This window comes from Linepithema humile, chromosome 6 (genome assembly GCF_040581485.1).
Source record: "Linepithema humile isolate Giens D197 chromosome 6, Lhum_UNIL_v1.0, whole genome shotgun sequence".
In the NCBI taxonomy this organism is placed as follows: domain Eukaryota; kingdom Metazoa; phylum Arthropoda; class Insecta; order Hymenoptera; family Formicidae; genus Linepithema; species Linepithema humile.
Window position 1 is genome coordinate 2634420 of NC_090133.1, and position 13024 is coordinate 2647443.

Here is a 13024-nt window from a genome sequence, read left to right on the forward strand (position 1 = left end):
AAACTTTTATGTTGGCCATAGACTTAAAAATATGTAGACAGAGTATTAGCTGCCAATAAAGTCCCTAGTCTTCTAGGGTCAAGTTACACATCTATACGATGTAAGAATAATGGCCGGAGCACAGACTTTTGCATAAAGCATAACGCATAAGCATAAGGAAATTGATTGGTCCATTTCCTTATGCATTTGCTTATGCTTATATATAGACCAATCAATTTCCTTATGCTTATGCGTTATGCTTTATGTAAAAGCTTGTGCTCTCGGCTTAAGTGTGATTGGTCGATTTGCTTACGCTTTACGGTGACGATTAAAACTTTTTTATGTGTAACGGCCTTTAGCGATCTAGTTATAATGTAGATGTTTGTGAACCAAACTAATAATAAAAAAAATTATTGACTGTCAGTTTGCACTACCTTCTGTTGCCTTTCGATATCAATTTGTAACCTCGAATTATTTTACACTTAATAAGTTGAATGTAAAAATGGATTTTCTTTATACTATTAGTAGAAAGAACTCTTCAAGAGTTTCCTCCAATCAAGAATGGTACGTTTCTTGAAAAATATATATTTTATACATTTTTTGCAACATTTACTAATTTTAGAATACTAGGTACGCAAGTGAAATGTATGCATATTGTGCGTATATATTCAATTTTAAGATGTTTTTATTAAAATGTATAATGAGTTTTTAAATGCTTATCAAATATAATCATTTCTAATATTATATACACATGTGTATGTGCATATACAATATATAGATATATGAATATAGTTTATATATTATATTGATTTATTTAGTAAATATGTATATATTATATTGATTTATTTAGTAAATATGCAGTATTTAATTATTGCAGATTTCAAATGTTATCTATATAAATATTATCTATATGCATTTATTTAATCCTTTCAAGATGCAAGAGTTTTCTGCCAAAAATAGGTGGAGCTTTGAAAAAAGAAATAACATTATACTTATAAGTTTACTTTGCAGAAAGATATAAACGTTCATGTACACATTTAAAAATTTTTGAAATCTTAGAATACTATTGATCAAACTTTCCATGCATAAATTTTTTGAGTTTTGCATCCTGAAAGAGTTTTGTGATTAGAAAATTTGTTATATTGATAAAAATCATGCACAGTGTTATTTTAGTTTTTAATTTAACGATACTTGAGCATTGATAAACAATTAATTTTTTTAGCTTATACCATGGACAGTCCTTATGTTCCTTATCCAGTCGGAATATAGCAGCATTTACTACGATGACAGAATTAGATGATAATAATGGCAAGACACGAGGTTGTCATGTTTACGTAATGGACTTAAATATGCCATGGCACACACATAAGTAAAAATTTATTTAAATTGTTTAATATATATTCTATCAATTAGATGCAGAATAGAAAATCTATCTCTTAAGTTTTTTTTATTAAATTTTTTAATTAGAAAGAGGGAGAGAAATCTAAGAACAAAAGATAAAGATTAAACTGTGAACTCTTTGTGGTTTTAGAGTACTTTCAAGTAAACACAACATTACTGCCTTAGAATGGGATCTGCCTGGTGACAAGTTAGTAGTAGCAGATACAGCTGGAAATGTACAATTGTGGATGTTCAAGGATCATGTGTTAAATGATTGGGTATTGATAGGTTCTACACATTTTCCTGGTGAACATATATTAGGTGCAGCTTGGTTCCACAATGGCAAGAAGGTATTTAAATGAACAAATTGATATGCTACAAGCAACAAAAAATTTTTTCTAAAAATTAATCGATTACATAATATTAAAGAAAATTAATATCTCGATGTCTTTTTACATTATACTGTATTTCTTAAACAAAAACAGAAGTTTAAGCTGTGTTAATGTGTAATAAAGTTATGTGTGTAAGATTTAAGTCATTCTTTGTCATGACAGTCTCACTTTGCTAATTCTAGACAGGACTAGTGACAGAAAAAAAGGACAGCATCCATTATAGCGAGAAATTCAATCACTTGGTGTTTGCACCCTCGGTGAGACAGTTTGGAGGCAGAGCTGCTGAAGGTGTATTGGTGGTCTCGACAACTGGTATGGTCGGTGTGGTTATGATCACGAAAGACCTTCAAAATCCGATTTGCTACTCGACGGAAAGTCTTGGTAACACAAGGCACAGGATAACCGCGGTCGATCTATGTTATGGAAAAAGTACTGTCTCACACGTATATACGTATGCAGTTATTGGCAAATCCTATATGAGTGTATTGCAAAAACTTATTTTACAAATTTTAGATGGCCACTTTCTCGTCGCAGTTAGCAGCGGTAGCATCTGCTTGCCAATAAGGTGTTATAGAATATTAGTGCGCAAAATTGATGACAAATGCACCATCACTTCGCAGGCTCTGCCAAGCTTCTTTCTGCAGGATGGAACGCCCAAGGACAATTCAAGTACGATTAATTACTTTATTTAATTTCATTAGTTTGGAACGTCCTGCGTGGATACCTTATTATTTTATGGCTGGAACTCTTTATTTTTTTGCAGCAACTGTGACGCATTTGAAATTTGTCGTTAGAGAAGATGCAGATTCTTTGGTTATCGCGGCGAATAGCGAGAACGGCGGATTTGTGGAAGTGTGGGAGTTGCGTGAAAAGTCACAACCGGTCCACAAACTATTTCAGCCAAAGAACCTGGAACCTTTCAAGACAGTAGTAAATATCTAAACACAATTAGCATTTAGCTTCACGAATGTGATATTTCTTATTGTTGCTTTATAATTGCCACACAGATCTGGCAATATCAGTCACAATATCGCTGCCAGTCACCAGTCACGGCGATAGCGACCACTAAACTCTCTATCGTGACAACGTTACCGCCTCCGAGTTACGTAATCATAGCATTGGCGGATTCATCAGTGCACTGTTTAAATCGTCTGGACTGTCTGAAGGAGGTGGCGCTTTCATCCTTGACTATGGGCTGGCGTCAAGATGAACCGAGCAATAAATATTTTAAGAACTCAGTGTCTATCGCCCACATGGATCTTTCTTGGTTGGGATGTGTGCTTCTCGCGTGTGATACTCACGGCAATCTGTATCTCTACAAATTGCTGCCAGACGGTACCACAGGTGTGTTATCTAATGGTATTTATCTCTTTGAAGACTTCTATCTTCTAGGCCACTTAAATCACTGAGCTTTATAACGTACTGGAGCGAGCCTGCCGTATCTCGAAAACAGAGAGTGTCCGCGATTTGGAAGAGGACACATATAGAATGTGAGACTCTATCTCTTTCTTACGCCAACCAGTCAGCAAATAACTGTCATCTATTTGTCCTTTTCGATCGAAGAGACACTCTCACTTCTTGAAGGCTCGCTTCAGTATGTTATAGAGTTCAGTGACTTAAATCGACGAGAAAATTATGTTTTACATTACATGGATGTGATCAAAATTCAGTATTGCATGTTATTCAAAACAATTTATGTGATTCCACAGGTACATCAATGTCGTTGAGCTACGCTTGCACGTTACTGGAGTATTGCCTGGTGACAGGACTGGATTGGTTGGATATACTTTTATGTTTGAGATCATCCATGATCGAGGCGCTATGCGAACGATTAGACGTCTCCTTTAACAGACAATCACAACCTACGCAGCAGTATCATTATATTCAATTTCTGTGCATTAAGACGTCATTGTATAGGTAAGATTGTTACAAATTAGAAAATAAAGTCAAATTATAATTATACAAGAAAAATCAATATACTTGCAATTAATATTTTCAGAATGCTTGTGTCTGGACAGAATAAGGCAACAGATTTGTCGTCGTTACTGATGATACATTCGGTAGCTACAGCTTTCAAATCCTTGTTGAGGCCATCAGACTTGATATCTCATGACAAAGGTCCTGCGGAGAGTTTAACCATGGCGATAACAGATGTTGTTACTGATCAGGATGTTGATACCATCGATACGGTAATGCAGTAGAAAATATTTCTTGCGTATAACTTTATATATATTTATCGAAAAATCCGAAGAAATTTTCTGCTCAACCCAATAACTTTAATGATGAAACAAAATTTGTTGGTTTATGAACTATACTTTGCACTGATTTGTAAACTATTTTTTTTTAGGTATTATTTCATCTTGATGCGAAAGAATTCACCGTAGAACCGAGCACGCTGCAATCACTGCAACCGCTCATTCAGTGGGTCGCTGACTTGGCCTTGAATTTACTGGCCAGATTACCCGAGCAAAGAATGCAGATGAAAACTGGTGGCGTACGTATTTTTAGCTAAATACTTTCAGCTGTGTTAATCTGGAAAATTACAAAATTTTTGGCAGCTCGATACGAACAGGAGACAAGAAGAAAAATCCAACTTGATGTCTCTAAAAAAGTGCAAAAATTTCTATATCTATTTTATTGGTAACAATGCCATATTTCTTTATGAGCCGAGAGTAAAATGTAAAAATGTTATGCAGAGTGTTTCCGCAATTAGAGAGTGCTTTAAATCATTAGGAAGAGATTTGCTTATTTCGAGACTTTTATGTCTTGAAGTAAGGAATGGTCTTCCAAAAATTTCCCCCTCTATTTTAAAAATATCTTGTGCAAACATACATAGAGGAATTGTAGATATAAAATAAGGTGTCCAAATGGATTAGAATATTTTTTGTGATTTAGGTAAATATATTTTTGTGGGAATTAAAAATCTATTATCTATTATTACTACAAATGTATTATCTATTATTACTACAAATCTATTATTAATACAAATTACTGTGCTTTACAGTACGAACTTCTCAAGGATCGCAAGGCTTTGAATATCATTCGCGAACTGCTGGTTATCATCCGTACCTGGGGCTTGCTTCGTCCATCGTGTCTGCCAGTATTTACTCGGTGCGTGGACAATCTGGACGTTCTGGCCTTGCTGTATCGCTTGCTGTCGAAATTGCTGCAACCTAACAGCGATACGCAGCAGCAACAACTAATGGACGATAGTTTAATCGGTACGTTTGTAAATTTGGAATTTCTTAATCTATCGCTGAACGATTTTTTTTTTTTTACTGTAACACGAGGCGTTTTTAGTGCTTTTCCACAAAGGCTGGTTTTGAGAGAAGATTTAAGTCTTGGCGGACTGAATTTTGAAGCGTTTTTTCAAACTACCGTTTCTCTGAAATTTTCTTAGCAATTTGTATATTTTTTTTCTTATATATTTTTCAAATATTCAGAATTCTTCAGAAAATTCGATTAATCTTATAATTGCGATCTAGAAATAGCGTTGAGTTCATACTGTGTTTTTTCGATGCTTGATTATTATCACTTGCGGTTAGGAAGTTCGATAAGTAGCAACCACATCCTGAACCCGTTATAATAATTACGCATAGATAGACACAGTCTATCAGCAGTATATTAATCGGCTCGCAACGTGACTGCAACGATTGCGAATAATAATTATAACACTGTGAAGACAAACAAGTGTGACATAAATCAGAAATTCTTTCACAGCAATAACACATTAATAAGAATTGTAAGAGAAAAGTGCAACGCAGAAAGAAGCGAGATATTCGAAGAAAGACGCGATGACTACCGAGCTCGCTCTCAAGCACAAGGATTCTCTCGCCTTGAAAGAGGACAAGCAGGGTGAGAAACGCCAGGTTCGCAAATACGATTTCAAAAAGAAGACAACGTGGAAGGACCTGTCGTTCCCGTGGTTGACCTCGATCGTGTTTGTGCTCTACTGGTTTGTTCTCATCCCCATGATTTGGCTCATATGCCACTTGCTGCAGCACTGGTCTTGGTTTTATTGGCCCTTCTGGACAGTCGTACTCGCAGTCTGGATCGCGATCACAATCGGCACAATCGTTCTCTGGAAGCGCGCGGAGGCCGAGCGGATTCGTGAGGCGACGTTGTTGCAGTACGGCTCGGATCACAAAGAAGAATCGTATTCCTACGCTCGTCAGATATCGTCCGAAAACGAAGAGTTTGTCGAGATGAAGAAGATGAACAAAGCGCGCGATGAAGAATCTAAAGAGAACGGCCGAAACCTGCCACCTTTGACGATACACAAGAGAGTATCCGGCGAGAACGAGGACAGTGGAGTCGAGCGGGTTGAAGAGGACGAGACGGCGCAAGGATCGGACGATGATTGCAAGGATCATCCCTTCCAGGATAATGCGAAGCCGGTAATAGTATCGTCCTCGGTGGACGAGGTCAAGACGCCCATGTCGCCGAGAGAGTTGTTCTTTATCGATCTGATTCGCGAAGCGGAGAAAACTGAGAGCGCACAGTCTCAGCTGTGTCTTCAGCAGACGACGCACTTTTTCCCGAGCGAAATGACTGAGGACGATGCGAAGGATGCGAAAGACGTAAAGGAGGATGCGCAAGACGCGACGGACGTGAAGGATGCGGAGGAGAACGCGAAGGACGCGAAGGACGCGAAGGATGAAAACGACGGGAAGACGAGTAAATTAAAATCGGAACGCCAGTCAGCTTACGTCATAACGAACGTGGAGAGCTTGGCCGATGAAAAAACGGAAGTTGTTCTTCAAATCAACTCGAGCGTGCGCGAACAGACAGAATTAAGCGCGGAGAAACCGGTGCTAACATTGAAATCCAATGAGGAGAATTCGCAAGAGACCTCGCCTTCGCAAGCTCGTTGAGTTGCGAAATAAATTACCAAAGACAATCATAATAATTAATTGAAGAGAATATAAATGTGAAAATATAAGAGATTAAGAATATGTTGAAGCAAAAATTATATATAAATAAAAGATACTATCGATAAAGGAGCGTGCTTTTTGAGTCTTTAATATGTATTTTCTCCCCTACATATTCTTTAATTGATTTTAAATCGATATTTGCAATGTTTAATTCTAAAAAACTTTAAAAATGATATTTTTATACTAACATAATTAACTCTTTTTCAGATGGATGCTGTTTGTTACCAAACCAAGTCATGATTCCACAACTATATCAAAGCAACAGCATAATCGCCGTAGTCTCGCCGATCTTGTTTTATCAAAACCTTCCGTTACAGGTAAAGTACAGAGATTTTAACTATTTCACGGAAAGAAAGAAGATATATATATATATATATATATATTATTTAGATTTTTTTTCGGAAAATTCTCTATTTTTTCTATATATACTTATTCTAACATTACTATATTCTAGTATTATCATCCGTTATAATTTATGATTGCAGCTGGAGTACGGAGTAGAGCCCGAACAGTTGATGTTTACGCCCGAAATAAATCCTGTTGAAGGTTGCATACACAGCGGACAGGTTGTGGACACGATACGACACTTGTATTTAGGAAAACAACCGCTTCTAGTAAAGCAATGCACGAGGTATTATTGATTCGACGAATCAAACTTTTCAATTCTTAATATCTTCATGTATTGAACATTTTTCTTATCCTTAATATAACAATTTTTTTTATCTTCTTTGTCGAACTTTCAGATGCGGCGGTAAGGCGCAGGTACAAAACATAACGAGGACGGCTGCGATTAGGGCCTGGGATCAAAGGTGGACACGAGCTTGCCGGTGCGGCGGTATTTGGCGAATTCACAAAGTCTGCTGAATTCACAGTTCAGTCTTATAAGTAAATCAATGCTTAAGTCTCCCTTTTGGTATATTTAAGCAGTATTTTATTTATATAAATAAAATATTAATATAAATATTTATGTAATTATTTATATTAAATTTATATATTAAATTTAATATATTAAATTTATATATTAAATTTATATATTTATATATTTATTTGTATAAATAAAATATTGCTTAAGTTTTATCTATTTAAACAGTATTATAAATACTGCTTAAATAGATAAAACTTGAGCACTATGTAAGATAGGACTATATGCGGACCTTATTAATTTTTAAGCTGTCAACAATCAAGAGACGTGATAGCGTTTTCTGTCAGGTATATCTTGTGAGGTCTGATCGAAAAATATCCAGACTATGCGCCGTTCAATATCTAATAAGTAGAGAGAGAAATTAACAATGTGATATAATGTGGCCACTATTCGGGAATCGATCGCTGAGTTTGTTTTGGTAAGTAATTTTATCCGGATTTTATAGCGATTTTTACAAGTCGATGTAGTGAGTCCTAGTGATTTTTAACATTAATTATCGAACAGAGCAACATGTTTGTGTAAAACTTTATTTATTATTTTTATTTTTTACTAAATTTTTTTAATAATGTAACAATATCTTAAAAGAGAGACACGCATTTTTTACGTTTTAAAGATGAAATCAGAAACAATCATTTATATCTTTTAAATTATTTTCTTAAATAATGCACATATAAAAAACGTATTTTCCAAAAATCGGTGTCGCAATAATTGAAATTGGTATACGGAACTCTGCATTGAACAATCCATCCGTAGAACAAAACTGTATTTTATCGTTTGCAATTGAGAGAGGCAACTCGTTCGTCTGGTTGTACTTAGTGCGATGTCAAAGATTCTGTAATTCTTTGTAATGATTACTCTAACATTATCGGTAAACAAAATTTGTGAGTCGAATTAAAAAGGAGAATGCAATAACTATGTAAAAGTGAGATAGCCGAACTCGGCCTTCGCGCGTAAACACATACATTGAAAATATTTTTATAAGTTAACACCACTAATTTATTTAAGATCAATTTTATAAGTTAATAAGAAATATTATTACTTACTACATTACTTAGAATTACTTAGACTAAATTTCGCAAATTGATAATAAATATGAGCAAGATTTGCAAGCTATTCAAATTCAGATTTTATTACCTCAAATCTTATTACATTGAATTTTACAAAAAGATAAGAAAAAAGTGGGGAGAGGAAGAATATTAATATGCAAATCGAAATCTCTGATAATTTCATGTAGGAAGGTCGCTTAGTGACTCTCTCCTTTCTTTCCGGACACTCTCTTGAATTCCCCCATGTTGGTGGTCGAAATTGGTGAACCGATCACGACTAGATGATCAATTCTCGTCGTTTCCGCGCCGCTCTGATTATCCAACACAAAGATTTGGAGATTCTGCACATTCTGGAACTTAACGTAGCGCAGCGGGATCGGATTCTCCTCCTCGAGATCTTTGGCTGACACCCTGCGCGACAAGTTGCACAATTATACTTCAGCAATCGCGTCAAACGTCACCGAATTAGGAATATTTTAAACGAGTCGAAGAATCTACATCTATAATCCGGTGGTTCTCGAGAAATCAAGGAACGTCTCTTTATTCCTTTATGAGAGATACATCGTATCTTGAATAGATTAATGTGCATTCTTACGTTAGATTTTGAACGCTCGTATTGGAATTCGCCATCTCGAAGTCAATTGTTCTGGGCTGATTGATAAACAGTTTGAGATTTTTCGGTCCAGTCTCCGCCGGCGCCTTGATCTTGAGCGAATGAACCTTAACGGGCTGCGAGAACGTGAGAGACATTATCAGCTGCTCGTCCTCGTCGCTTTGAAGGTATCCGCCGTCCGCGTTCAAACACTGGGGGAACGTGTGGTGGTCAGACTCGTTCAAACACTCGCACTGCTGTTTCATTATGAAACTGGACAGGTCCATCTGCAAGATAATAGTCTCTTAAGCAAGACATCAACGAGACAAAACGGGTGTAATTTTGCTGAAATTAGATTTTGAAACGCGCGAAAACGATCTCTGCATCTTTATTTGTGACAATGAAAATAAGACAATTGAGAGAATTAAAAAAAAAGGGGAAACAAAGCAGAAATTGTATTAACAGTCATAAAAGAGAGAGGAGGAAAATATATATCTGTTTCAAAATCTTTTTTTGACACTAATTAAAAATTCCTGATTTTATTTTTGCTTATTTTGCTTTATTTTTATGAATATTGGATTACGCAAGAATTTTATACATTATATAAAAAATCGCAAGCAAAGTGTTTTCTCCGCCTCTCTCATCCTCTAAATTGTAGAAATTTTTAATAATTTTCCTGAAATTGCATCACTAATTTTAATAAAACTTCAAAATTCCTAAAATTGGTTTCATGTCACAAAATTACAACACCAGTACAGATGAAATTACTGTTAAATCACATCTGTACATCTCATTACTGGATGGGATTACTTAGATGAAGGTTAATAAATTACGAACAAGTGTGCAAGTATCAAAGTTATCTTATTTCGATTACAATATCATAGATATATTGATAATGTTTAATGTGTTATAATTAAGTGAAAGAATTATTAGTTGACAGCGAATTATTCAGTTGTGTACAAGATATAACAGAGAGTACATTCCAAGAACAACTGAAGCAACTTTATCGAATCTGATTAATATATTAACGACAAGAAATGTATATATTTTCACCAACAGGCTTCAACGACATCATCTGTACTTTCTGAAATCTGATTTCTCACTTAAGCAACATAAAACTGACAGGAACAATAACATTCGCATATGAATATTGTACACTTATGAGTGCTAAAAATATATCGAAAATCTCATCAGCATAAATGTATGATATTTTGATACTTTGATATTTGCAACTTGTATAGTCGAAGAGCTTAAAAGCACGTAATCGTTTCACTTTTTGTGAACAATCTAAATTTAATTTTTTTAACATTAGAGTTTTTTAAAAATCGTTTACATTATCAGAGCATTATTAAAATAGTTCCATCTTCCTTTTAAATTGACAAAAATTGACAAATTTGACAAAAAAATACAAGAAACTGTTAATATTGGCAAGCTCCGTTTTTTTTAATATTTTGACCAAATAACTTAATAAAATCGATTTAATTAAATTGAAAACTAAAGGGTTTCAACAAATAAAACGATAAAAGTACAAATAGATACTAAAAGTATGTTTCTTTCTTTTCTTTTATTGAGAGAAATATATAATATATTTTTGTAATGGAATAATTAACTTGAGTTAATTAACGAGGTTTAAACCGAGTTCGCGTAGTTAAAATGGTTTTTGTAAAAATTTCAATATCTCAATCTGTAATTAGTTAACGTTAAATGGCAATTAATAGTAAGCTCTTCATTGATACTTATTCCAGCAGTACAGAATCACGACGAGAAAGATCATTCCGAAGATATGATAATAAACATTATCCGTATTTCGTACATGACCGGACACGGGATCTGTGGTCGAGTCGTCCGTTTCGCCTTGGGAGTCGCCGGTGTCATAAAATTGTTGAATCTTCGATTCCAGTCCCGCGGGATCCGCACCCTGGCACAGACCCAGCCTCGTGCGTCTGCGATAGAAGATAAAAGTGGGCATCGCGCGGACATTCTGCACCGAGGCGGTGTCCCCGCATTTGTCTACGTCTACTTTCAGAAATACCGCCCTGGGATACTTCAGCGACAGCTGTTCAAACACCGGTGCAATTCTCTGACAGGGTCCACACCTGTGCAAAATATCGATGTTTGTTAATAATGTTTGCAAGTAGAGAAGGTGCTCGTAGATTACACGTACAATCAATAATGTGATACGTGAAGAAATTGGGGAGTCTTATTGGGAGAATTATCTTGCTCGAGTAAAGTGTGGATTAAATATAGCAGAATTTTTCTTAGGTCTGCAACTGTTCACAATATTAGTATTCACACTTTATAGATTGTTTACGATAGAACCACATATTTGGTTATGTTAGAAGAGAAACTGGATGAAAAACAATGGATATTATTTAATATTGTTGCGTCCGCAGATCGTTTTCGAACAATCTCGAATGCGCGCGACATAACTGGTTCTCGTGGAGTACGTAATAAATAAAAAAACTCGTTTAAAAAAAACAAGAACTTTAAAATAGAAGCCGACAAAAACGTAAGAAACACAAGCAATGCACTCGTAACAGAAAATAGAGTGGTATTGTCAAATGTATGATCGCATGACAGCTTGATAGTTTCTCTAAACCTGATCTGCCTGTTGTAGTTGTCAAAAAAACTCTCGCGTCGTGACAATCTTCTTTTTATCGCAACGAGTGGCGTAGCATTGCGACAGCAATACAAGGACGCAACAATATAAATTGACATAAGATCTATACATAATATCCTCTGTCTTTCATTCTTATTTCCAGCAAAATTATTAATTAAGTTGTATAGCAAATACGAGAGTGGAGAACATAAGTAAAAAAATAACTGAAAATTGAAGGGAAAAAATTAGTTGATTAATGGAATACACAATGCACTTTTCGTCAAAGATATCCTTCAGTGCTGTAACGATTGTAGAAATTAATAATTTCTGATTTTTGTATTTGCTTAGTCATTTCATTCCTACAATGCGTTGAGAAAACAAGATCATAATTTTGTTCCTCAAAGTTTGATTAGCCAATTAGTTGATTAGTCATGCGAGTTTCACAAAATATTAGTGACACAATCCTCATATTACACATTTACTTTTTGTTCAAAAAATATATACTATTTCATCTCAAGTGCGCAAAATACAAAAAAAAAGTGTAAGTGAAAGATAAACAGATCTGTTATGTACCCAGGGATTACTTCAGAAATTACTTTTGACAGTTTGCACTTTATTTCTGAAGACTCGTTTTTCATTAACGTCAAGTCGGATCAAGTCTATAAACCGAAAAAAGTGATAAATCAATACAAATTACGTTAAAATTCGACCCCAAAAGGATACCAATAAAATTTGAATTTGAATTAAAATGTAGAAAATTCAATAACGAATATAACCTCAAATGCACTCACCAACTTGCTGTGAAATCCACAACGACGAGCTTCGGCCCGGCATTAGCCAGTTCGTCATTGAAGTGACGATCATCATCAATAATTCGTACTGCTCCCATTGTTTTAATTAGATATATACTTATTTACATTAAAACTCGCCACACCAATCGCTATCTACACGAAACTAACCGAAATGCTACGATGAAGAAACACCCACCTAGGAATGACTGGCAATTTGCTTGAAAGGATTCAGTAGGAGCAGAAGTCAGTGATCCCAGATGGAGGGAAAAATTCGCGCATGCGTAATAGCATGAGCCTTAGCAGACGCTCCCAACCCTTAGAAGATATTTTATTCAAATATTATTAAATCCTTGGGAGAAAAAAATAGAAATTGTTAAAAAATTGACTCG

General features: G+C 35.2%; 3 protein-coding genes across 9 annotated transcripts; 2 read left to right on the forward strand and 1 right to left on the reverse strand.

The window, feature by feature from the left end:
- Positions 1 to 377: 377 nt before the first annotated feature.
- Positions 378 to 8720, forward strand: MED16 (mediator complex subunit 16). Of its 6 annotated transcripts, none has more exons than XM_067357394.1 (15): positions 381 to 543; positions 1202 to 1348; positions 1511 to 1709; positions 1934 to 2180; positions 2265 to 2420; positions 2515 to 2681; positions 2759 to 3110; positions 3461 to 3668; positions 3751 to 3940; positions 4099 to 4245; positions 4756 to 4972; positions 6893 to 7002; positions 7171 to 7316; positions 7429 to 7570; positions 7895 to 8720. In XM_067357394.1, the coding sequence occupies exons 1-14, from the start codon at positions 482 to 484 to the stop codon at positions 7547 to 7549; spliced, it is 2469 nt and encodes an 822-aa protein (XP_067213495.1). In that variant the 5' UTR covers positions 381 to 481; the 3' UTR covers positions 7550 to 7570; positions 7895 to 8720. The 6 variants fall into 6 exon arrangements, with proteins under 6 accessions (XP_067213497.1, XP_067213495.1, XP_067213494.1 ...); XM_067357393.1 differs by having other exon boundaries at positions 7429 to 7556; positions 7856 to 8720; XM_067357395.1 differs by having other exon boundaries at positions 7429 to 7556.
- Positions 5546 to 6751, forward strand: LOC137000535 (uncharacterized). The gene has a single exon (XM_067357433.1). The coding sequence runs from the start codon at positions 5546 to 5548 to the stop codon at positions 6623 to 6625; it is 1080 nt and encodes a 359-aa protein (XP_067213534.1). The 3' UTR covers positions 6626 to 6751.
- Txl (Thioredoxin-like) lies at positions 8710 to 12881 on the reverse strand. Of its 2 annotated transcripts, XM_067357435.1 has the most exons (5): positions 12636 to 12875; positions 12418 to 12503; positions 11059 to 11341; positions 9249 to 9532; positions 8710 to 9064 (listed from the first exon to the last, which is right to left on the reverse strand). In XM_067357435.1, the coding sequence occupies exons 2-5, from the start codon at positions 12480 to 12482 to the stop codon at positions 8851 to 8853; spliced, it is 846 nt and encodes a 281-aa protein (XP_067213536.1). In that variant the 5' UTR covers positions 12483 to 12503; positions 12636 to 12875; the 3' UTR covers positions 8710 to 8850. The 2 variants fall into 2 exon arrangements, with proteins under 2 accessions (XP_067213536.1, XP_012219684.1); XM_012364261.2 differs by lacking the exon at positions 12418 to 12503 and having other exon boundaries at positions 12636 to 12881.
- Between the last annotated feature and the right edge of the window lie 143 nt (positions 12882 to 13024).